The sequence below is a fragment of the Cyprinus carpio genome, chromosome B2 (genome assembly GCF_018340385.1).
Source record: "Cyprinus carpio isolate SPL01 chromosome B2, ASM1834038v1, whole genome shotgun sequence".
Classification (NCBI taxonomy): Eukaryota; Metazoa; Chordata; class Actinopteri; order Cypriniformes; family Cyprinidae; genus Cyprinus; species Cyprinus carpio.
The window spans coordinates 29,671,988-29,697,160 of record NC_056598.1 but is presented as its reverse complement, the minus strand read 5'-3'; the positions used below and the strand labels follow the sequence as shown (position 1 = coordinate 29,697,160).

Sequence of the window (25,173 nt, the reverse complement as noted above, 5' to 3'; positions counted from 1 at the left end):
AACTTAAAGAGAGTAAGTTTGAGATGTCAATGTCATCTGCAAGGAGAAAGTTACATCAACACTTTTAGTCAATAAAATAAAGTTTCCTTTCCTTTGAATGTGGCAGATATCCAAAGACAGTGACTTAGTGGCTTCTTCAATAAATTTTCAATTATAATGAAGGGACTGATGTGGTGGATGACTGAAGGCATCAGTTCATCTTTATTACCGTCCGTTAATGAGAATCAATCTCACTCTCGTCTCATCTGAACTCTCTCAGGGTCACAGATTATGAATTAGAATTCTCATAATGAACTGTCTTAATGTGACCGTCTGTGAGACTATCTCAAGCTTTTCTTAGCAGAAGGTGAAAGTCTGACATGAGTTAAAAGTTTAGGGCAGCGGCCTGTGAGCGACAGGAGACGAAATACGACAGGAGGGCGATAAACGGACAGATTGATTGTGCTGAAGCATGAAGGACAAGCATCGCGTCTGCTGCATCATTATAAATCCTGTCTGGGGAGTAAAATAAGTTTGACTCTACGACTGAAAATCCAACAGATCACGCTTTATTCAAGGTAAATCACCACTGAGGAAGCCAAGCGTTACTTCACAGGTATTTGTCAAAATACACAACACACACTTCCGTTGTGAGGATAAACACTGTTTAACATAAACCTAATAAGCAAAAAAGTTGGTTATATACTGTATTAAGAGCATGTGCTACTGCAGATAACAAAGACGCAGATCGTAACAGCGTGTCATGATTTTAGTTTGTCAATGCGTCATGACTAGCATGCTAGGATGCTACTCAATAAAGGTTGAAGTCCATCTAATTTAAATCAATTGTTTATAATGCTAGTTTCAAAGTTAAACAGTGTTTCATATTTAGTACATTTATCCCCTTTAATGCCTGTTAATTGAGCCTTAATGAAATGTTTGTGTTGCTTGAATTTAAACACGATGGATTGAGTATTAATTTAGAAAATGTTAGCCCATTTCTTTTTTATATATTTCTTCGAAAATATTCTTACATTGTGGTTTAAACCAAGAAAAAGACAATTGAAATGGCTTACAGTATGTCTTTGAAATGCTGTGTTTGTACGTTGTCTTTACTAAAAGATTGCATGTCCAGTATTTGTAAAATATGTTTTTGTCTTGTTACTGCAATACTGTGAATATATTGATTTATTCGAGGTAAACCACCATTGAGGAAGTACATCCAGGTCTGGGATTTTTTCCTAGAATGTGCATTGCATTGGTTTTAATGGAAACTGTAATGGTCCCTGTGGGTCTGTGCTGGTAATTTGTTGCTTCTGTTGGTGGCATGTTAAAATCTTTAAACCCTAATAGGATATGGCCCAAAACACACTACAGGTAATTGTTTTAATGGTTAACAGTGGGGGTTTAATTGTATCAGTTGTAGAAACCATTCAAACTTCTGTAAATGTGTGTTTGTTTTCAGCAGGTACACTTGCTTTTTGAGTATAAAAACTATTTGATATAATACTAATGAGTATAAATGAAAGTTGCTTTGATTTGATTTTAGTGTTGTGAGTTGAGTATGTTGGTTAGCATTAGCATTGGTATGTGAATGATAAATATGTCTTAATAATATCTTAATATCTTAAACTTGCATAGTGAATTTAACCCCTTTTATGTTTGTAAAAGTGCCTTAATCAATCCAGTGTCTTTTATTGACTTTAGGCCATTGTCACAACTATTGAGTAATATTCGCTTGACAAAATGTGTTGTTATTCATCTTTTAAAGAATAAGTCATGGCCTAGTGGTTATAGAGTTTGTTTTATTACCTTAAGGTTGTTTTTTGTAGTGTTTTGGTGGTTATAGTTAGTTTGGGGTGAGTTTTGGTAAGGCACCGAACCCCCAACTGCTCCCCGGGCGCCACAGTATAAATGGCTGCCCACTGCTCCGGGTGTGTGTTCACGGTGTGTGTGTGTGTGTGTGTGTTCACTGCTGTGTGTGTGCACTTTGGATGGGTTTAATGCAGAGCATGAATTCTGAGTATGGGTCACCATACTTGGCTGTATGTCACTTCACTTTCACTTTTTCACTTTCACTTTTTTTTTTTTTTTTTTTTTGCAATTGAGTAAAAGAAAAAGTGAATTGCTTGTCACTAAAATTATACATTGCTTTTGGTAAAAGATTGCAAAAATATGTCTAGTATACTTTGTTTGTTTGTTTGTTTGTTTTTTACTGTGAAGCGAGTTGCTGTCAATATATTGACTATATAGTAGTCAACATTTGAAGTGGATCAAAAAAGTTCATCAAAGTTGTCCTAAGACAAGAACGCATTTTGGTTTTAGGTTTTAGGACAACTTTGATGAAAGGTTTTGATCCACTTCAAATGCTGACTAGTGTATATTGATTTAAGGTAAACCAGCTCATTTTTGTGATATCAACCTCAAATTTGGAACACAACTTGTTTAGATTTGTGGCTTTTATTATCTCACCGTTTTAGAATAAAACATTTTTTGAAAAATATATAATATTTACTATTTATAATTTGAAAATACTTTTGTGCATTTTTCATAAACCTCTGTAACTTTTTTATATTTCACTTTATTTTTTAATTTTTTTTTTTTTAAATGTCATATTCAGGTTGAAAATGTAAATAAAAAAATTAAAAAACAATTGAACTGATATATAGAAAATTAATTTCACTGAAGAAAATAAAACCCTAATCTTTGACCGCCTCATGAGGAGCATCAGAGTGTTAAAGCTGAAAACTGGAGCAGATATCAGATGTGTGTTTGAATGGCGATGAATCTCTCTGCTCTGATGAAGTGTTCATTTGCTCGTCGCTGTTTTGCTGAGCTCTGCAAACCAAAGTGCTGAGTCTCTGCCATCACCACTCCATCCCGATCAGATTTTAATCAACAAAAACTTTGGTTTGGACAGCTCTCCCACAAACATCTCATCACAGTGGTGCTCCATACATCTCACTAACAGTAACAGCCCCATTAGATCAGAATGTATTTCTCTGTGAAGAAGACATGAAAAATCAATCCCCTTCTGCTATTCTCTCCATCATTTGTAAAGAGATTGTTAATATGAGACATTGATCTGGTTACGATCTCTTTATCAGGGACATTAATCTGAGGTCGTGACCTCAAGATATCTAACTAGCAATAGTAAATGTTAATATGCATAAAGATTTGTCCTTAGACCAGCCTAGCCGTAATCACAGAAAAGTTTATGTGGCAGACAAATACCACTCTGATTTATGAGATCTAGATAAAATTAGTATCACAAATCTCAGAGGAGCACCGCATTCACTGAATGAATCACACCATTCTGTTCTGCCTAAAAATATATCCTGATGTAAATATTGACATGTCCTTGAGCAAGAAATGCCAGGGGTGACAGGGGGAAAAATATAATTTCCAACCCATTGATTTCCATTGGTCAGGTATATCTTACCCTATAGTGCCACTGTGTGGTTGAATGCACAATTTAATGGTTTCATTTGTCCAGTCTATACATATTTTTATAGAGAAATAGATTTGTATTGTATGTTTGGACTGTTTAATCAGCTTAAAAATGCTGTTCTGTTAGATTTAGTGTCTGGATCTGCATACCTCAAATTCTAAATTTTCTGTTGTTTGTTTTTAGTATTTTTTTTTTTTTTTTTTTTTTTTTTTCAAATTCTAAATTTTTTTTTTTTTTTTTTTTTTTTTTTTAATTTTATTTTTTTTTTTTTTGTTTGTTTGTTTTTTATTTATTGTTTTTGTTTGTCTGTTTGTTTTTGGTCAGTGTTTTTGTTGTTGTTGTTGTTTTATTTTTGGATATTTCATTTTTATTTTTCTTTTATTTTTTTTATTATTATTTTGCTGTTGTTGTTCAATGTCTTTTAGCCTATTTAACTTATGGTGCTTTTATAATTTATTTATTTTTAATATTTTTTTATATGGTAAATGTCTTATTTAACTTAGTTTTTTTGTGTGTGTTTTTTTTTTTTTTGTTTTTTTCTGGTTGTATTGTGTCAAATGTAAATCAGCTGCTTACAAAGTGTCTTTGTGGGTCATTAAATAAACCACTCTTGTTTTGATATTTTGTATTAAATTAAATTATTTGATGCTGCATAATACATTTTGGGGCAATTTTTTCATATTTGCATTGCTAATTTTGTTAACTTGTCTCTAATAATAAACACTGAATACGTCTGAAAGGCTTGTAAAGACTGAAAGACTATTTTATGTTGTGTGGTTTAGTTGCTGATTTGGGATTTATTCTCATCTCATCTTGGCAAAGAACTGTTGTGCATGAGCAGGTCACCATGGAAACGAGCCGTCTTCTAGCAGCACTCAAGATCTCATTAAAGCCTGATGCCGAGACATCCAAGTTCAGCTGGACAGTATCTTCTGCATTTAAGGCCATTTTAAAGTAGCCATATATTTGTGATATACAGTAATTAATAACTGAATGTACACTTAATTTTATTTGTAATTTTTTTTTTTTTTTTTTGAGCGTGAGTATAACAGAATCTTATTCAGGAAAACAGTTCTCATCGATATCAGCACACAACAGACCATGGTACAGCAGAAGTGTTGTGGTGGTATCATCATCTGCATTTCAATAGTATTTTTTAAAAATATTTTCAATACGAAGTATAAAAATATTATTTGTTTCTTTTTATTGTATTTAATTTCACAGAACAAGGGCCACTGTAAGACTGATACCTGAAGTGTTTAAATACTGCAGCTGATGAGCACATCAAATCACGACATGGGGTTGAGCTCAAAGAGAGTTAAAAAGTTCTTAACTTCAGGTTCAGGTGAACATAAAACTGTCATATGCAATTGTCCAATTTCATACTGCAGATTAATGTTTCACTTCTAACAGTTATCAGCTTCTGACAGACAATGACAACGCAACACTGACTCTTGATGGTTTTGACCTTGCTCTCAATGCTGCTCATTAACCAGTATGACCCGTGTAACATAACACATGTAATGTTTGCATTATGGTTATACATTCAGAATTTTAATAATGGCACAACTTCACCAGAAAAAAAGCATTTAATGGTTGGAGACTTTGAAATATTTAATTATAAATGACTTGCACAAATGGAAATGAATTGTCCCAATGTCTCTGTGAGTCACAATAACTAGAGGAACAACAGTTTAATTTCAGATTTAACATCCTTCAGTGGTTTCAGCAAAGTCGTGCTCAGAGTCCCGCAGCGCTCATGGGAAACGCTTTGAGTCTACAATTACATTTCTTTTTTTAGGAGAGAAAAAAAAATCACACAGGGGAAAGGGAACATTGTTCATTCTGGTAAAGTTTTGCAAATCCCACGTCTGACATTAATATTTCAACATTAGTTTTTAAATGAAGACTGCGGATACAGACTCACAAACTGATGTGGTGTTAATTAATTTAATTCATAATTTGGTTAAAGACTTGTAAGATGATTTGGTGCATAAACATTAAAATAAATAAGCACTGGCTCTAAAAAGTCTTTCATATAGAGTTCTTAAAAAAAATTATAAAATAATAAGTGTCTCCCTAAGTGTCATTAATAGCATCTTGTGTTGAATGCTATTTGTTCTGTGACTGATTTTATAATGAATTGATTGTGCTTTTGCAATATTTAGAATGTTTTGTTGGCTCCTCTTACATATATGTGTGTTTTTAAATTGGGGATAAATATAATATTTTAATAAAAACTACTGATGAAAAAAACATAATTATCTACCGGCTATTATTATCTATGTAAAAATGGCCTCAAGTGCACATAAAACATTAATTTATCACAATGAATCTTATATAATGCATAATGAAAAACCAGTTTGTATGTAGTTTTATGGATTTGTGCAAGTTTAGGGCCCCGTACCATATAGCTGTACACGTGCATTTGTTTCTGCCATAAAGCGATCTGCCTTTTTCGCAAAATTTCTGACCTGCTTAACTTTCAGATTTCCAGAACAGATGTTTGGAACATCAGAATGATTTTGAAACTGATATTTCAAGGTACAGATCTGACATACAGTGGCTTTAATGTCTGAACTATGCAAATGTTTTAGTCCATATACTCCGCGCTGAGGTCTGACAGCAGAATGTCCTTCATGAACAGAAAGATGTTATTGATCAGGCAGGTGAAGTAGTGGAACCAGGGGTAGTAGGCCTCTACTACTAAAAACTATGGCCCAGACATGTTCCTTTACAGTCAGTCGGTTGTGTCAGTGTGTGTGAAATTGCTTGAATCATGATCCAGGAGAGGGTGAGTGGTGTCTGGTGTGGATAGTTATGTTTAGCACGTTGTTCTGTCCACTATAATAGATCACCAAGGTAACAAGGTAAATGAGCCTGAGGACAAACTACAAATGTATTCATAAACTGCTTCCTAAAAATATCTTTATTGATGCACAGAATAGAATGGAAACATTGATTGCATTTAGGCCGCACCAATGTCCTCAAAAGATCTGGACAGAACAAACACTATATATATATATATATATATATATTATATATATATATATATATATATATATATGTGTGTGTGTGTGTTAACATTCATGTTTGTTTGCTCAGGTCCATTAAAAATTATTAACAGACTTTTGAGTTTATTGTATTACATGCTAAAATTAGCTTAAGTTTAATAAAATGTAATTTCATTGTTAGTTCATTTTAACCAATGCAGTTGATTAATGTTTGCAAATGTAACCTTACTGTAAAGTATTACAAAAATAAAAATGCATATTATAAACAAAGTGATAATGCCATTTTTTCTTTGTTTTTATGTGATTTGTTTTTCAAACAATCTAACCAAAATGTTTAATATATTTATATTTAATCAAACATGATTTGCATGTAAATAAACATAATTCTTAATATTTTTAAGATAAGATAAAAAAATAAATATTACATTTAGATTATATTTATATTTAATCAAACATAATTTGCTTGTGAATTATTTATGGAGTTTTGATCTTATGAAACATGAGATACTGTGTTTGCTATATGATAGAAATGTTGATTTAAGCATACGGCTTTAATTATATCATTTATTTGATGTACTTGATAAATGTGAATAAAAAATGGTTATGCGAATTAAAAATATTTATTACTGTGGCTGAATAAAGCATTTCTGATAATCAAAAACATCCAAAGTCATCATTTTTTGTCTGGAGTGTTATAACAGAAAACCAACCTGATCTTATTCAAGGCTGATTCTGTCTATCAGTCCTAGGATCCAGATGCTCTTCTTGAGTGCCAGTTCATTCTGCAGCGCTCCGAAGAAACCGTTCATAGCAAACTTGGTAGCAGTGTACAGAGCCACAGGTGGACTCGCCGGCTTACCTGAATCAGGGAGGAAAAGAGCCAAAAGAGTTCTTTCCAGTTCCAGCAGGACAATTCATTTTAGATTAATATACAAAGGTAAAGACTGACCTGCCATTAAAAAAAAATGACCATGAAAACATTTTCAGTGCAAAAAATATCTCTTTTATTATTTACGATAACATCATTACACAAATAGACAGGATGAATAGTTTGTTACTCCTCAATGTCACCTACTAAAACATAACTTTGGTAAAAAGCAGCAAAAGAACAGATTAAATAAAAGAACCAGAGGAACCGGCAGAAGCTCGCAGACCACACGATAAAACACATTTACAAAGAAGCCAGAGAGAATAACTCGTTCACAGTTAGGAGAAAGAAAAACTGCAGAAGCCTGCTGAGGGTCGTGAAACCTGTCAAAATCATCAAACCTTCTGTCTACAGGGAAAGCAGAAATATAGTACAAGTGTTTTTAAAGCACAACGGAGAATATACAGCGAGCGATCCGCCTGATGTGATGGCAAGCAGACCGGAAACTCAATCCTGATGATCAGCTGAAAGTAGAACAATTCATTCATAGAAATGTGCATTTCACTGAACAATACTTTCCTGTAACCCCACATTGGGTTACCCTAAAGATTTACTGTGTCAGGAGAAACAAACCAGTTATCTTTTCCAAAATAAAATAAGTTAAACACACAATGTGTTTTTAATAATGGCATATACAATATCTAACTAGAATAAAACTACACAAAAAACAACTGATGAATCTGTGTGAAGTGCTCATGTACTGAAGGAATTCAAAAACCGCCGGTCTGTCCGGGAAAAACACATGAAAACCACAGCAGGAAAATTTCAGCAAATACACCCAATCAGAGAGCAGAGCTGAATGTCCCACATTTACATATGAAATCCACATTTGTATGCATTACATTTGTAAACCAAATTCATTCATATACAAGTCAATTGTAAGTAGTGGATAAATTTGATGTGATTAAATTATATATATATATATGTGACCCTGGACCACAAAATCAGTCTTAAGTCAAAAATACACTGTATGTGTCAAAATTATCGATGTTTCTTTTATGCCAAAAATCATCAGGATATTAAGTAAAGATCATGTTCCATGAAGATATTTAGTAAATTTCCTACCATAAATATATCAAAACCCAATTTTTGATTAGTAATATGCATTGCTAAGAGCTTCATTTGGACAACTTCAAAGGCAATTTTCTCAGTATTTTGATTTTTTTGCACCCTCAGATTCCAGATTTTCAAATAGTTGCATCTCGGGCAAATATCGTCCGATCCTAATAAACCATACATCAATGGAAAGCTTATTTATTCAGCTTTCAGATGATGTATAAATCTCAAGTTCGAAAAATTGACACTTACGACTGGTATGGGATTAGATTAATACAATATACTAATAATATCATATACAATTTGCACAATTTCAGTTGAGTTCAAATTGCTTGCTGTATATTTTGTTTTAGCGATGCCAATCAGGTAAGTCACTTTTTTTGTAGCCGCAAAGAACAATTATTTTCGGACTGTGTTTTTTAATTGTTGACTTCCTGTGGGACACTTTGGAGCTACAGACAACATTTAAAGAATAAAGTGCAAATGCTACAAGCAAAAAAAGGTCTAATCAGCTACATGAACAGGTGGGCAATAATCACACTCCTGTGCATCATTTACAACAAAACGTGAAGTGATGCAAAAAGCAAGAGGAGGAAAAAGAGTCACAAAAGGCATTTAAAGTTCTGCTCATTTATCACTATTAAGGGCTGTGAGTCGATCTGACACATGAAGTCAAAAATCACTCCTCATTACAACTCATGAAATCATGAAGCTCTGGTCAGATCGGCTGGGACACAAACATGAGCATGAATATAATGAATTTAATAAAAATAATAATTTAAGACCAATTTATTTCACAGTAAGGCAGATGTTATGATGTTTGTAGTTTGCAATAATAGTTTTCATTTTTGCTATGCTTGACATTCAAAATTGTAGCTTTAGTTTGGTTGGTTTGGTGTTCAGATGCAAGTGCTCTTCTGCTGTTTAACAACAAAACAAATAATAAAGCATGAATTATTTCATACAGGACAAAACGGGCAACCCTCTTTAATGGCGCTCATTTGTTTCACTGCAGATGTGATCTGATTTGGGGGAAAACGCAACTAAAAGCCACAATATGCGTCGCATAATACCAACTCAAAGGTTTTAACAGCAATTCTGGGTTAGGAAGCGCATTAGTTCAATAAATAGGTCAGTTAGAAAGTCTCGCTGCACGATCTGTAATCAAATGTCACTCTGACGTGACTTTTTTTTTACCTGCGGTCAGAACTATTTACAATTCAAAACTCCTTGAACATTCGTACATATGAAAATGCAACCTTCTCCATGGTTTACGGGTGAATGAAAGCTAGTCCATGAGATTATAAACATACCAAATGATGCCCAACGCACACGTATAAATACACTGTTTTGATATGACAATTGTAAAAATCGTCTCCCTAAGCTGTGACATCAACACAAAATAACAAACCCTGTACACGGACGCTTCATACAGCACCTCCGCGGCCAGCCATTCACGGCGAGGCATGGCAGACTGTACAATGAGAGGCGATGATGCTTAAGCTATGAAGAGGTGAAGCGCTGTGGGTTTCTTTGTTTTGTCTGTGGTTTTTTAGGTGGTCTTGACCAGGTCATACACGTGGATGTGGAAATCATCATCATATTTGATGTAGTAGACAGACGGCTTGGCGGGAACTTGGTAGATGACGAGGCCTGTTCTCTTCACCCCTTTATCCGTCACATACTCCACCTGCTTACCCACAAGGCTCTCTGTTTCCTCACCGGGCTTCCTGTCTGCAGGCAGCAGGTGTTTATTCTCTGTGGAAACAAAGTGGTGGAACGACTTTACGTCACAATAAATTGACTGAATTAAAACGACTTATTCTATAAATTGAAAATAATAAATGTAACATTAAACATTATAATATTTTAAATTAAAATAAACATGGATTTTATTCATTCGAAAGTTCACCCAAAAATGAAAATGACCCCATGATTCACTCACCCTCGCGCCATCCTAGGTGTATACGACTTTCTTCTTTCAGCTTACGCTATGCCTACGTCCTACGATATTAAGAGTGTGGAGCACTTTTATAAAGGATGGATGCAGTTTTTTTGGGCTTTAAAATCTCAACACCCATTCAATGCTATTATGAAGAGCCAGGACACCTAGGATGCCTTGAGGGTGATGAAATCATATTTTCAATTTTTATTTTTTATGTGAACTATCCCTTTATTGTTTTATTTATTTTTATTAGTAATTGTGTGGGATTTTTTTTGTTAAGTGTTTGTTGTTTATAGATTTTGTGGTCGGTCAGACTTTTTTAAAGGTTTTTATTTTATTATCATTTTTTTAACACTCTTCTGCTGACCAAGACTGCATTTATTTCATTAAAAATTCAGTAAAATCAGCAATACTGCGAAATATTTTTTTCTTTGATACATTTTCAAATGTATTTCTGTGATCAAAGCGTCACATGATCCTTCAGAAATCATTCTAATATGCTGATTAGCTGCTATTTTAGTATTATTGAGATACTATTATAGCTCCTAATTATTATTTAAAATCAGATTTTATATGTATATTTTTTCATTTTCATTTGAATTTTAAAGCTTTAGTAATTTTGTTGTGCTTTTGTTATTTTTAGTAGTTTTGTTTTTTACATGGCTATACAGTTTTAATTCATTTTTCTTTTTCTTTCTTTCTAATTCCTTATAATTTTAAACCAAGATACAAGATCTCTAAATCTCATGTAATAGACAATCTACAGATTAACAATTTAAAAGCACCTGATAAAAGCTTCAATTTAAATGTTATTATAATAAAATTAATTTATAATATTAATTTCAAAATTCATCATTTAAATGTATAATTATACATTTGAAATGTATCATTTATTTAAACTTGTAAGAGATGACAGAAAGCTTCAAAGTACTTAAATGTTTAGTTTTATTTAAGGAGTTATCCGTCTTTGTAGTCGTCCCAGAGCTGGTACATGTAGAGCACGGGGTCCTTCTCGTATGTGATGTAGTACCAGTTGGTCATGATGGGCGCTCGGGACAGGACCATCCCCCTCCACTCGTTCTTCTCTCCGTCCTCCTTCTCAAACAGATGCTCCACCGCTTTTCCCACCAGCTCCTCTGCGTCATGAGGAACCTTGATCTTGTTGTTCACTTTGAAGGTTTCGGAAACACAGCAAAATAACTAAGTGCATATTCAAGGGTGAGAGGCTGAGTTTTACAGTGATTTTACCCTGGTAAAAAGCTCTGGCTGGAATGTATATTACACATGTATGTACAGCCAAAACAGCAATTCGATATAAGTCACCTACACTACTGTGTGTGTGTGTGTGTGTGTGTGTGTGTGTGTGTTTTACATAGTATTAAAATAGTATATTAAAATAATAATAGCAAATAAACAAGTTTACAGATTCATAGACACTGAGTTTTTTTTCCCTCTGCTCACCAAAGCTGCATTAATTTTATCAATTTAAAATAGCTGTTTCCTATTTTAATAAATTTTAACATGTCATTTATTTCTGTGATCAAAGCTGAATTTTCAGCATCATTTCTCCAGTCTTCAGTGTCACATGATCTTCAGAAATCATTCTAATATGCTGATTTGCTGCTCAGGAAACATTTCTTATTATTATCATTGTTGAAAACAGTTGTGCTGCTTCATATTTTTGTGAAAACCATGATATGTTTTATTTTTCAGGATTATTTAACGAATAAAACGTTAAAAAGAATAACATTTATTTGAAACTGTAATCTTTTATAATATTATAAGTATTGTTTCTCTCCCTTTGTTGAATAAAAGTATTAAATCATTTCAAAAAATAGTGTGTTCTTTAAATAATTAAATTTATTCTAACTAACTACTAATTCGCAACTATTCTTTCACCATGCAAAATAGATTATTAGACTTACAAGATATGGAATTTTAAATGAAGTAAAGCAGTGCCAAACAAACAGGCCCTAGAATTCTGGTAACAATATTTCATATTCATAGCTTTCTTGATGAAACCCATATTTACTTAACAGACCGTGTAACGTTTACTTATCTTCTCCATTGTGACAGTGTAAATCTATGCATGTCATAATCTGCCTCCATTTCAACTGCAAAGATCATCAAAAACAAATGTCTCCTTCCAAGTCAGTCTATTTTATTGTGTGCTTTAGTAGTCCGTTAATTTATTTTCCTTTCTGGCTATTCTAACTGTTTTATGATCACTAGGGAACAGTTGTGCACATCACTGCATACAGGTTTAAAAAAAACACTGCAGTAGGAGCAAAATTCAAAGATATGCAAAAAACTAATTATCCACTTTAAGGTAGTGATGGTACATAAAGTGTGATAAAAGAAATGTGTCAAGCAACAAAAAATAACTACACTACTGTTTTTTCCAAGTGTTTGAAAGTCGTATGTCTGTTCACCAAGGCTGCATTTATTTGACCAAAAATACAGTAAAAACAGTAATATTGTGAAATATTATTTCAATTTAAAATAACTGTTTTATATTGTAATATATAGTAAATTTTCAGCATCATTACTCCAGTCTTCAGTGTCACATGATCCTTCAGAAATCATTCTAATATGCTGATTTGCTGCTCAGAAAACATTTCTGATTATCATCAGTGTTAAAAACAGCTGTTTGCATTTATTTGAAAAAGAAACATTTTGTAACATTATAAGAGCCTATATTGTCACTCCTGAACAATTTAATGCAACCTTGCTCAATAAAAAGCATTAAAAACTGACTTCATGCCATTACTGGGATATAGAATCATGAAATTTTGTCCATACATATTCTTACCTAAAGTAGCACACAACGTCTGAGTATGATGATTAATTAATTATCAGAAACTAAATTCAGGCACTATAAATGCTACTTTAATAATCTTTGCACATGTGCTACTTCCTGTCTCTGGCTTGTTTCCTGTTCGCATCGCAACAGATCCACCTACTCACCCACTTTCTCTGTGAGAACTTGCAGGTTAGACACTCTCTCGTCCTTAAAGAGCTCGATGCCATAGACACAGTCAAAGCCGTCGTACTTGACCATGAACAGGGAGGAGTTGACGCTGAGGCGGTCCAGCACGGTGCCCTTCCACTTGGTCAGCGCGCCCTTCTCCCTCCAGCTGTGCTGGATCCGTCGGCCCAGCAGGTTGTTGGGATCTGGGGTGAGACTGTCGCTCAGCTCGCCGCTGCTGCGCTTCCTGCCGAGCAGACGAAAACAGGAATGTAATAGGCTGCATTAAGACTTGTGCAGTGCTAATCAAGGATTGTTTTACAACTCAGAGCTTAGGACTTTGATTTTATCGATCTATATTGCACAGCATTCTCACTTGATTCATATACCGAATGCATATGGTTTATGTAACAGATACAAATACTGTGCATTTGTCTAAAGTGATATAAAAAATTAGTATCAGCAGTCGTAACAAAAGTAGTCATGATATCGAAATAAAAATTTATTATGTTTAAAGGGATACTCCACCCCAAAATGAAAATGATGTCATTTATTACTTACCCCCATGTTGTTACAAAGCTGTAAAAGCTTAGTTCGTCTTCAGAACACAATTTCAGATATTTTGGATGAAAAGAGGGAGGCTTTAGACTGTCCCATTAACTGTCAAGTAAACAACAGTATCAAGGTCCAGAAAAATATAAAAAGCATCGTCAGAATACTCCATCTGTCATCAGTGATTCAACCGTAACGTTATGAAGCGATGAGAATACTTTTTGTACGCGAAAAAAAAAAAAGACTTATTTAATCAACAATTTATCTCCACATCCGCGCCACGCTGATGTGGAGTGACACAAAGGAGACAAATTGTTGAATAAAAGTCCTTATTTTTGTTTTATTTGCATACAAAAAGTATTCTTGTCGTTTCATAACGTTACAGTTGAACCACTGATGCCGAGTGGACTATTCTGACGATGTCTTTCATACTTTCCTGGACCTTGACAGTGTTATTTATTTGGCAGTCTATGGGACAGTCACAAGCCTCACAGTTTTCATCCAAAATATCTTAAATTGTGTTCCGAAGACGAACGGAGCTTTTACGTGTTTGTAATACATGGGGGTAAGTGATTAATGACAAAATTATCATTTTGGTGTGGAGTATCCCTTTAATAATCATATTAATTACATAATATAAAATCTAACTTAATCTATTAATTATTATTGAATTATTTTATGATTATAAGTTTATAACTCTAAATATTAATATCATAATTTAATTCAGCAAGGATGTATCAAAATGAACAAAAGTGACAATGAAGTCATTTATTATGTTACATAAGGTTTCTATTTTAAATAAAGGCTGTTCTTTTGAACTTTCTATTCATCCAAAAAAATAAAATGCATCACAATTTCCACAAAAAAAATTAAATGAGACAACTGCTTTCAACATTGTTAATTACAATAAATATTTCTTGAGTAGCAAATCAGCATATAAGGCTTATTTCTGAAAGAGCATGTGACAATGAAGACTGCAGTAATGATGCTGAATATTCAGCTTTGATCACAGAAATGTTACGTTATTACATTACTGTAATATAATCATATTTCACAACATTACTGTATTTTTGATCACATAAATGCAGCCTTGGCATCTTACCGACCCAAAAAATCTGATTTAAAATGTACATTATTCTAAATAAAACAAATTTATCTACTTAATCTTTCATCAAACTTGCTGACCTTACAAAGTCCTTTTATTTTTCAACCACCTGGTTCACTTCTGATCTGTAACAGCCACTTTTCACAATCCAACCAATTCCAAAACAATTCCCATTCTAAATCTTTCTTGATTATCCTATTTCATTCAAAAACCCATTGACTCTACATGGAAATAAATACTGACAAATATGTTGAAAAATGTTTTCTACGAAGAATGACTAGCAACTTTACTTACACAGTAGCCACATGGCTGACCTTTAAATAAAACTCCCAGCCTCTCACAACTGACTTTAGTTCAGCCGACCACAAGAGTTCAGAGCTCAGGTTAATCATTCATTGCTACCGGTCTGCGTCTGTCACTCAACGTTTCTAACACTCAAAACACATTCCTGGAAATGTCACAGCATAATCCGGCCAGCTACCAAAATATTCTTATCAGCCTGGAGCTGCTGATAATCCAAGCGTGTGCAGAAATAGTCCATTTGGGACTATATTGTGTATATTAGTGGTCGACAGTTGTGGGCAGTTACAGAAACGTATCTGGAGACAATGTGGAATGTAATACAATGTACTGACAGCACATAAGACGTTTACTTTAAACTTATTAGTCAATGATGTAAAGGAATGGTTCACCCAGAAATGAACATTTGGAGGCCCTCTAAGAAGTAGATGAGTTAGTTTCTTCATCAGAACTGAATTGGAGAAATTTAATGGATCCTCTGCAGTGAATGGGTGCCGTCAGATTGAGAGTCCAAACAGCTGATAAAAACATCACAACAATCCACAAGCAATCCACACAACTCTTTTATTCACTTCACAGGATGTTAATTGTTGGACTGGAGTGATGTGGTTTGGTTTTGTTTTGTTTTGTTGTTTTTTTTTTATGTTTTGTGGCACCCATTCACTGCAGAGGATCCATTGCTGAGCAAGTGATGCAATGCTACATTTCTCCAAATCCGTTTTGAAGAAGAATCTTAGATGACCAGAGGATGAATTAATTTTCAGCAAAGTTTCATTTTGGGTGCACTATCCCTTTAAATCACTCACTAAAAGAGATGGTAAACCAAGGCACATCATTACATATCGTGCTAAAATTAATTAACTATGCTATTTACGTTACACAAACACTGGTATCCCTGCAATGTCATCATCTATCAATGTACCATGGTCTTGCCATTCTAATACAGCACATTTATATTGTTTTACTCACCTGCCCCTTTTCTTGGACATGTTTCCAAAACCTCAAACACGCCTAGAAAAGAAAAATGACAGATTTACAAATAAACCAACAGGTTTGCTGGGTCTTGGTTTCAGGCAAGAGGCTACAAGCAAAACCACTGCACTGGTCAATTTTTATATTTTGGGCTATTTTGCTTCCATAACATTTCATTTATCCACTTCAGAAGCATCTACACACACCAGACTTTACAGTTTTATTCCTATCTATATTCTGAACGTTTTTACATAGTTAGTTTTTTTATTACATATCATTTACCTATTTTTATACAACATATTATTAATGGAAAAAAAAACATAGTGAAAAATATTGTTTAATCAGCTGGGAAGTATGGTGAAATCTATTAGTTCAAATGTTTACCTGTGGTGTTTTTTGGGGTTAAGAGCAATGAACACAAGTGCAGATAATACTTTCATTTCAGCATACAGAAACTGATATGGCTGGCCACATGATTTTGACAGCTCCATTCAGTCCTAAATCTACTACGTTTTTTCAAGTATTGTTATACAGATGTGACTTGTGCATGTTACATTGTCACAGTGCATGTAACGCCACGTTGTCTTTTGTTATTTTGTAGCCTTGCCACATTAATCTGGCCTCTGATTGGACAATGACTCAACAGCGCCCATGTTGCATAATAACATCGAATCTGCGGCATGTATTCATGTGTTTATGGTTTAATATCGAGTTAAAGTTGACGTGGTATCCCCGCAGAACATGAGACATCCTCAGTATTGCGGCATAACAGAGGCCGGTTTATTTTTCATGTCGTAACATGTGAAAACTGTGCTGTTTCTGCCTGTATCGTCCAATATATAACATTCACATCCTAACTACCAAACCAGACTTCAGAAATGCAACTCACTGAGTGTTGAGAATCTATAAAAAGCCACAGAATCGGGCCGTTTCTCTGCTTCACATGAAAACCACCAACGCAGCTATAAAACGCTGGCGTTTCTGTTCTTTGCGCAACCGGCCAAGTCTGCTTTACCCTCGTATTTAATCGTCATACACACTCTAAATTCCACGTGGACGTGTGTTTTTGTATAAATTGTAAGAAAAGCAAGATTACCTGGCTTCTATTTTCATGTCTATGATGGACTTCCCTCTGCAGAGATCCTCATGTATAATGCTCCTCTAGACGTCAGACAGCTGGCAGTGGCACGGCCTGTTTAAACTACAGCTCCCATAATGCAGTGTCGCTGACAATAGCGCGAACAGCGGGCGGGGAATTCTGGGAAATGTAGTTGAAAGGGTGCGTGAACTCGGAAAGGGGCGGCTACGCATTCTTCCTGTGTCTTCTGTTTGACTGCCACTGTGTAAATGATAAAATAAAAGCCAGTTATACAAGGAGTTACTAACGAAGCACCTGAATAAATGTCAAAAGAGATGATAAAATCTATCTGTAGTTACTGTGAATCTTATGGGCGGGATAATGTTTACTACTTTTATGAGCACTGACGGAACTACATTTCCCAAAACACACCAAGACTTGTCTTTGTCATTCCTATGGTCAGATTTGGAGGAATGGGCCTTTGCTTTATTGAACGTGTTTCTTATACCATGTACAAAAAAAAAAAAAAAAAAAAAAAAAAAAAAGGAAAATAACAAAATCATTCATTTACATAGTATTACATCAGCCTATTTATTTCATATAATTAGATATATATATATATGAGCCTACCTAATCCTTTAAAATTAATAGTTGTATTTAAAAAAAAAAAAAAAACATTAAAAGATACAAAAATGTATAATCCCCAAATTAGGCTTTGTTTTTGTAAAGAATAATATTTTGTGTTTTACAGGTGTTTTGACTTTACTCACAGAGTTCAATAGATCTATTTCGAGAAAATGGTGAAATGTTCCCTTGACAATGCAGCTTTACAAATTTGAATTTGCATACCGGAAACTTAAAGTTATGCATATTTAAATATATTTAAATGACACGTCTGAAAATCCATACCATTGTTCATCGTGATGCAATGCTTTGGATTCAGATTCCACTGCATTATTTAATATTCTCCACTAGAGGAGACTAGTGCTCCATTCTCAGAACAGCAGAACCGTATAAACATTCAACCTTAGCAACAGTAACGATGTTGTCATTCACAGTTCTTCCCCTTCCTGTTTGTAAGGTAAAAATAAATAAACAAATAAAAATAAAAGATCACTCACCAAAGGGTTTAGTGTGACTAAACAGTGACAGTTTAAAAATGAGGTGAAAGACTACATACTGAGTGCAAAAAAACAAGGAACAAGAAAACCTATCTATCTATCCATCTATCTATAGTTATGCAATTAAATAACATTGATTTGAAATAGCATGATAGACAATTCATCATATATAATATAAGTTATGTATTGTAATTTATATATTACTAATTTATAATAATATAAACAAACTTTCTGATCTAAAATTATATATACACACACACACACATACACACACACACACCATATAAGACAACATTTTCATTGCCAGCTGGATCAATAACTCAAACTCAAAATAGCCCAGACAGCACTTACTAAATTCTCATTCTGTGGAGTTTTCTTCATTCGATAATAAAAATAGAGTAACTGACACATTGAATGGCTTTTTTGGAGGTCCTCCTGGCAGTCAAGATCTATCACCATCCTCCATAAAGCAACTCAAGGCCATCAGAACAAAAGCAAGCTGGCAGTAAAACAGTTTCCCGATCAACAGATAAAGTCCTCTCTGAATGAGATGTGCTTTCTGATGCTTCTGTTTTTGTCTGTGTATTCTTCATGCTGACTACTGCACTGATGGTTCATACAACCTGGTGTGTCTTGCATGAAGAAATGTAAACTGATAAAAGACTAAAGGGATCAGTGGTGTCTGGGTATGGTTTGGTTCAGGGTCACTTTGAGCCAAAGGGCCGCTGTGGAGCCAGTCGTCACAGCAACAGTGTTAAAACTAAATCGCATCTTTAAGTTACTGTGCAGAGAGGCTGCGTTGTAAATGTTCCCCCAGGCCATCAAGCACCAACCAGCCCTGATCTTGCATGAAAAACTTTTCCCGATTGGGAAAAATACGCTCCTCTGAAAGCTATTTACAAACCGTCGACAGCTGTAATGTAGCTTGGCCGCCTACTGACTGATGACATTCATCATAAAACATAACGTGTCTTTCTCACTGATGGACATGCTGAAAGAAATGAAAAACTTACATATTACCTTATATATGGAGAATGATTCATCTTACACAGCTGAGATGTTATTATAGAACAGTATGTTACAGTCTGTAGTGAAACCTCTTTCTACATTTCCATTTCCTTTTTCTTTTTCAAACTTTCCATACTATTTTACATTTACACTACATTTACACACATATTATTTTTAAAAATTAAAATTTCTTTACATTTTCTGTTTCTATTCTTTTCTTTCTATTTCCACAATTATTTACATAAATATTTCCTCTTCCTTTGCATTTAGCCTACTTTATTTTTTAAATTTCTTTCCATATGCTGATTTTTCTATACTTATATATATATATATATATATATATATATATATATTATACTATATATATATATTATATATATATATTATATATATATATATATATATACACAAGGTATTTTAAAGTTATATATATTCATTTATTTCCATTTTCTTTTTTAACATTTAGCAATTGTTGACATTTTATTTATATGTTTTATTTCCCTAAATTTCCAGTTTCTTTTCTTCTCCTTGCCAAATTAATTTACAATTAATTCGGTTTATATTTCTCTTTCCTTTCCATTTCCAATTTATTTCTAATATCCTAATTATTTTCTTTTCCATTTACAGTGCATTGTTTTAAAAATGCATTAAAACAACAAAATAAAATATATATATACAGCGTGTAAAATAAGTGTTGAACACGTCACCATTTTTCTCAGTAAATATATTTCTAAAGGTGCTGTTGACATGAAATTTTCACCAGATTTCAGTAACTATCCAAGTAATCCATACATACAAAGAGAACAAAACAAATAAGTTCAGAAATTAAGTTCTATGTAATAAAGAATGACACAGGGGAAAAGAATTGAACACATGAAGAAAGGGGGTGCAAAAAGGCATGGAAAGCCAAGACACCAGCAGAAATCTATCAGAAATTACGAAGCAATCCTGGCCCTAGTCAGTGGAAGTTAAAGGGGTCATATGATGCGATTTCAATTTTTTCTTTCTCTTTGGAGTGTTACAAGCTCTTGGTGCATAAAGAAGGTCTGTAAAGTTGCAAAGACTAAAGTCTAAAATCCAAACAGATATTCTTTATAAAAGTTAAGAGTCAACCACACCCTCCTAAAATGGCTTGTTTAAACACGCCCCCACATGTCTACATCACTATATGGGAAGATTTGCAGATTTTGCGCATGTTTGGAGGTCAAAAGGCACTGCACATCACCCCAAAACATCATGATATGGCACTGGCAAAATTCATATAATTGAAGGAAGGATGAATGGAAAAATTTACAGAGACATTCTTAATAAAAAATCTGCTGCCATCTACCAGGATGATGAAGATGAAATGAGGGTGGACATTCCAGTGAGACAATGATCCCAAACACAAAGCCAGGGAAACTCTCATTCGGTTTCAGATAAAGAAAGTAGAGCTGCTAGAATAGACAGCCAATCACCTGACTTGAATCACATGGTAAGAACTACAGATCAGAGTTCATAGAAGAGGCCCACAGAACCTTCAAGATTTGAAGACTGTGTGGAAGAATGGGCCAAAATCACACCTGAGCAATGCATATGACTAGTTTCTCCATTCAGGAGGCGTCCTTAAGCTGTCATTAGCAACAAAGGCTTTTGTACGAAGTATTAAATCAATTTCACTAAGCGTGTTATTACTTATACATATAAGCGTGTTAATACTTTTTCCCTGTGTCATTGCATTTTATTATGCATGACTTAATTTCTGAACTTATTTGTTTTGTTTTCTTTGTATGTATGGATTAATTGGGTTGTTACCGACATCTAATGAAAATTTCATGTCAACAGCACCTTTAGAAATATATTTACTTGGAAAAATGGTGATGTGTTCAATACTTATTTTACCTTAGTTCTGTTAATCGATTAATTACAATTAATCACATCCAAAATAAAAGTTTTTGTTTACATAATATATGTATGTGTACTGTGTTTATTTATTATGTGTATATAAATACACATACATACAGTATATATTTTGAAAATATTTACATATTTACTTCCATTTCTCTTTTCCTTTCTCCCCTTTCTCTCTCTCTGTTCATTCCAAGGTTAGAGCAGGGTCACGTGACCAGGAGAACCCATCTCCTGAGAACCAGAGGACAGAAATAGCCCACCCCTTCTCTCTCTCTCTCTCTCTCTCTATCCTGTGCCATTTTTGTCTGTGGTTACGCAGGGTATTTGTCTTCCCATTGGGTCATCCTCTGTGAACGCCCACCCCTTCATTCTCTCACTCCCTCATAATTTGATCTTCTTGCGTGTGCGGCGGGTCGTTGTGCGTACAGTGTCATTAATGTAACATTGCATGTGTTTGTCTTCTATAACCGCAGGCCCTCTCTCACAAACCCGCCGCCCCAGTACTGTACACTAGCAGGGACAGTGGGACGAGGTGTGCGATTAATCGGATGGGAGGGGAAAACACTCTCCAGAGATCTGATCCAGATTCTCACGGTGACTTGTGTTTCCTCACAAGGTAGCAACATGTTATCGGACGCTATATTGAGGATATACAGTATAAGGATTATATTGAGGACCGATAACAGTTCAGAATTAATAAAACTATACTACTGCTAGTTTAGCAACATGCAGTATGTGTACAGTCATGGCCAAAAGTTTTGGCAGTGACATAAATTTAGTTTTTTGCAAAGTTTGCTTCTTCAGTATTTGTAGATTATTTTTCCACTTGTTTCTATGGTTATACTGGAAAACAATTTTAACCATATTATACATTTTAAAGGCTTTTATTGGCAAAATATATATATATATGATGAGTCAATATTTACATTGTTGACCCTTGTTCTTCATAACCTCTGCCATTTGCTCTGTTATGCTGGATATTAGCTTCTGAGCCAAATCCTGACTAGCTCTTAGAGTTGATCACAATTTGTGGGTTTCTGCTTGTCCACTCGCCTTTTGAGGACAGCTTCTCTATGGATTGAGATCTGGGGAGTTGCCTGGCCACGGATCCAAAATTTTAATGTAATGATCTTTAAGCCACTTCTTTATCCCTCTTGCTTTGTGACGTGGTGCTCCATCATGCTGGAAAATGCATGAATCAACACCAAATTGTTCATGCATCGTTGGAAGAAGTCACTTTTGCAGGACGTTTTGATACCATTCTTTATTCATGGACAAAATGTCTGTAAGTATGGAATATGTGGATTACTTGCTGCATTGGCCAAAGTGTGCATCATGCAAACATGCACATTGTGTATAATACTGTATCCCACACTGCAATGCACTCGATTTCTCATTTATAGTGAGACATATGTACAAATTGGGGCAATATACAGTGAATTTTAACTTCATTACTCATAATTTTTTTTTTTTTTTTGGGATGGAAAAGAAATATAATGCAAAAATGTATTATAGATTAAATATATTAATATTTATGTATTATCCTTATATATTGCGGCTCTTGTTTTGATATTTGTTCAATGACAATAAGAAATGTTTCTTGAGCAATAAATCAACATATTAGAATGATTTCTGATGGATCATGTGGCACTGATGACAGTAATGAAAGGAGTAATGATGTGGAAAATTGAGTTTTGCATCACATTAATAAATTGAATTTTTAAAATATATTACAATAATAGAAAACAGTTATTCTGAATTGCAATAATATGTCACAATATTATTAATTTTACTGATATTTTTAACTAATAAATGCAGCCTTGCATTACATTTTAAAAAGAAAACATCCGACCCAAACTTTTGATATCATAGCCACTGGATCAGTATATTTGCCTGTATCAGCCAGTTTTGTGTCAGGCAATTATTTTTGTGTCCTTGTGTGTTTGTATCAGGTTGTTGGCTGTCAGGCGTGAATATGAAAATTAACAACTTCAAAGGAGGCACCTGAACCATATAGAGACTAGAATATCACAGCATTGCAACCACAAACTTCCACAAAAACCCTTTTATAGGAATAGTTTACTCAAAATTGAGCATCTGATGAAAATACTCACCCTCCAGCCATCTAAGATGTAGGTGAGCATAGCAATGATTAAACTGTGTTGTTTTGTCACAACAGGATGATTTATATGGTTATTTACAGAAGGATAATTACATATTTAACACACTTGCACAGTTATTTTACTGCATAACAATCAAAACAAATCAAAAATAATGAAAATTCATGCTCACACAAACTTTGGATGAAGTCTCATGTGGTCTGTAAGTCTTTCTCTCTCTCTCTCTCTCTCTCTCTCTCTCTCTCTCTCTCTCTCTCTCTCACGCTGTTCTCGTCCCACGTTGATGCTAAGTTGAGGTTATTTCTCCTGCTCTGCACACATCTGTAATTAGCACAGGAGTTTTTAACTCTAATATATCACTTGTCAGAAAACGTGTCCATTTGTTTCCTCCTGAAATTGAGCACACAGTCATAATGCAACTGTTTGCATGTCTAATGCATGTTTATGAGCAGTAAACATCTACTAAAACACACACACACACACACACACACACACACACACACACATTCACATTTCTGAAGAAAGACTCATCACAACGTTTCTCTACTGTGTCCTGACACGTTTGAGAATGATAATGACAATTTATTTATATAGCACATTAATTACAACTTCCATCGACCAATGTGCTTTCCAGTAGGTCATTAAAAACAGAAAAACACACAACAAACAAACAGAAAAATTATAAAATCGTACAAATATCCCATCAGCCATACGCTTTAGAAAATAAAAATGTCTTTAGCCTGGACTTAAAAATATTAAGAGAAGAGGCTTGTCTAATGGACATGGCAAGGCGTTCCAAAGCCTGGGGGCAGCAATACAGAAAGCACGATCTCCCCCTGCATTTAAGCCTCGACTTATGGGTAAACAATAGATCCTGGTTGGAAGACCAAAGGGATCTAGTGGGTTGATACTCAGTCAATAACTCACAGAGATAGGAAGGAGCCAACCCATTTAGACATTTATAAACAAGGAGCAAAATTTTAAAATCCACTCTAAACAAACAGGCAACCAATGTAGTGAGCGTAAAATAGGAGTAATATGCTCCCTCTTTTTAACCCCACACACAAGTCGAGCCACAGCATTTTGAACAAGTTGCAAATGGGATAAAGCTGTCTGGCTAGTCCCAAAATAAAGTGAGTTACAGTAGTCCAGCCTAGATGAAATAAAAACGTGAATTACTTTTTCAAAATCTTTAAAAGAAAGAAAAGGCTTAGCTTTAGAAAGCAGATGCATCTGAAAAAAGCAAACTTTGACAACTGAATTTATTTGACGGTCAAACTTTAAGCCATCATCAAAAATGAAACCAAGGGTTTATTTTACCCATGATTTCAAACACAGAGAAATCTCACCCAAATCCAGTTTCGGGGAATTTGATAATTCAGATGGACTAAAAACTATAATTTCAGTATTCTTTTCATTGAAGATTAAAAATGTAAGGAAAGCCAAGCCTTTACATCTGCCGAACATGCCATAAGAGACTCAAGACCCACAGAATTGCGTTTGACAGGCAAATAAACCTGGGTGTCATCCGTGTTTTCTAAAAATCAAGCCAAGAGGGAGCATACAGAGAGAAAAAAGCAAAGGAGCCAAAATAGAACCCTGGGGAACCCCACAGGGCAAAAAAGCATTACTCGAGTAATGTTCACCCATCTTGACTGAAAAACTCCTATTTGCAAAATATGATTT

At 34.3% G+C, this 25,173-nt stretch overlaps 1 protein-coding gene across 1 annotated transcript; it reads right to left on the bottom strand.

Annotated features, from left to right (window-relative positions):
- Positions 1–8,552: 8,552 nt before the first annotated feature.
- On the bottom strand, positions 8,553–17,484 carry LOC109055182 (spindlin-W-like). The gene is made up of 5 exons (XM_042719068.1): positions 17,367–17,484; positions 16,268–16,309; positions 13,341–13,588; positions 11,335–11,542; positions 8,553–10,212 (listed from the first exon to the last, which is right to left on the bottom strand). Exons 2-5 carry the CDS (start codon positions 16,285–16,287, stop codon positions 9,981–9,983), a joined length of 708 nt encoding a protein of 235 aa, XP_042575002.1. The 5' UTR covers positions 16,288–16,309; positions 17,367–17,484; the 3' UTR covers positions 8,553–9,980.
- Positions 17,485–25,173: the final 7,689 nt, after the last annotated feature.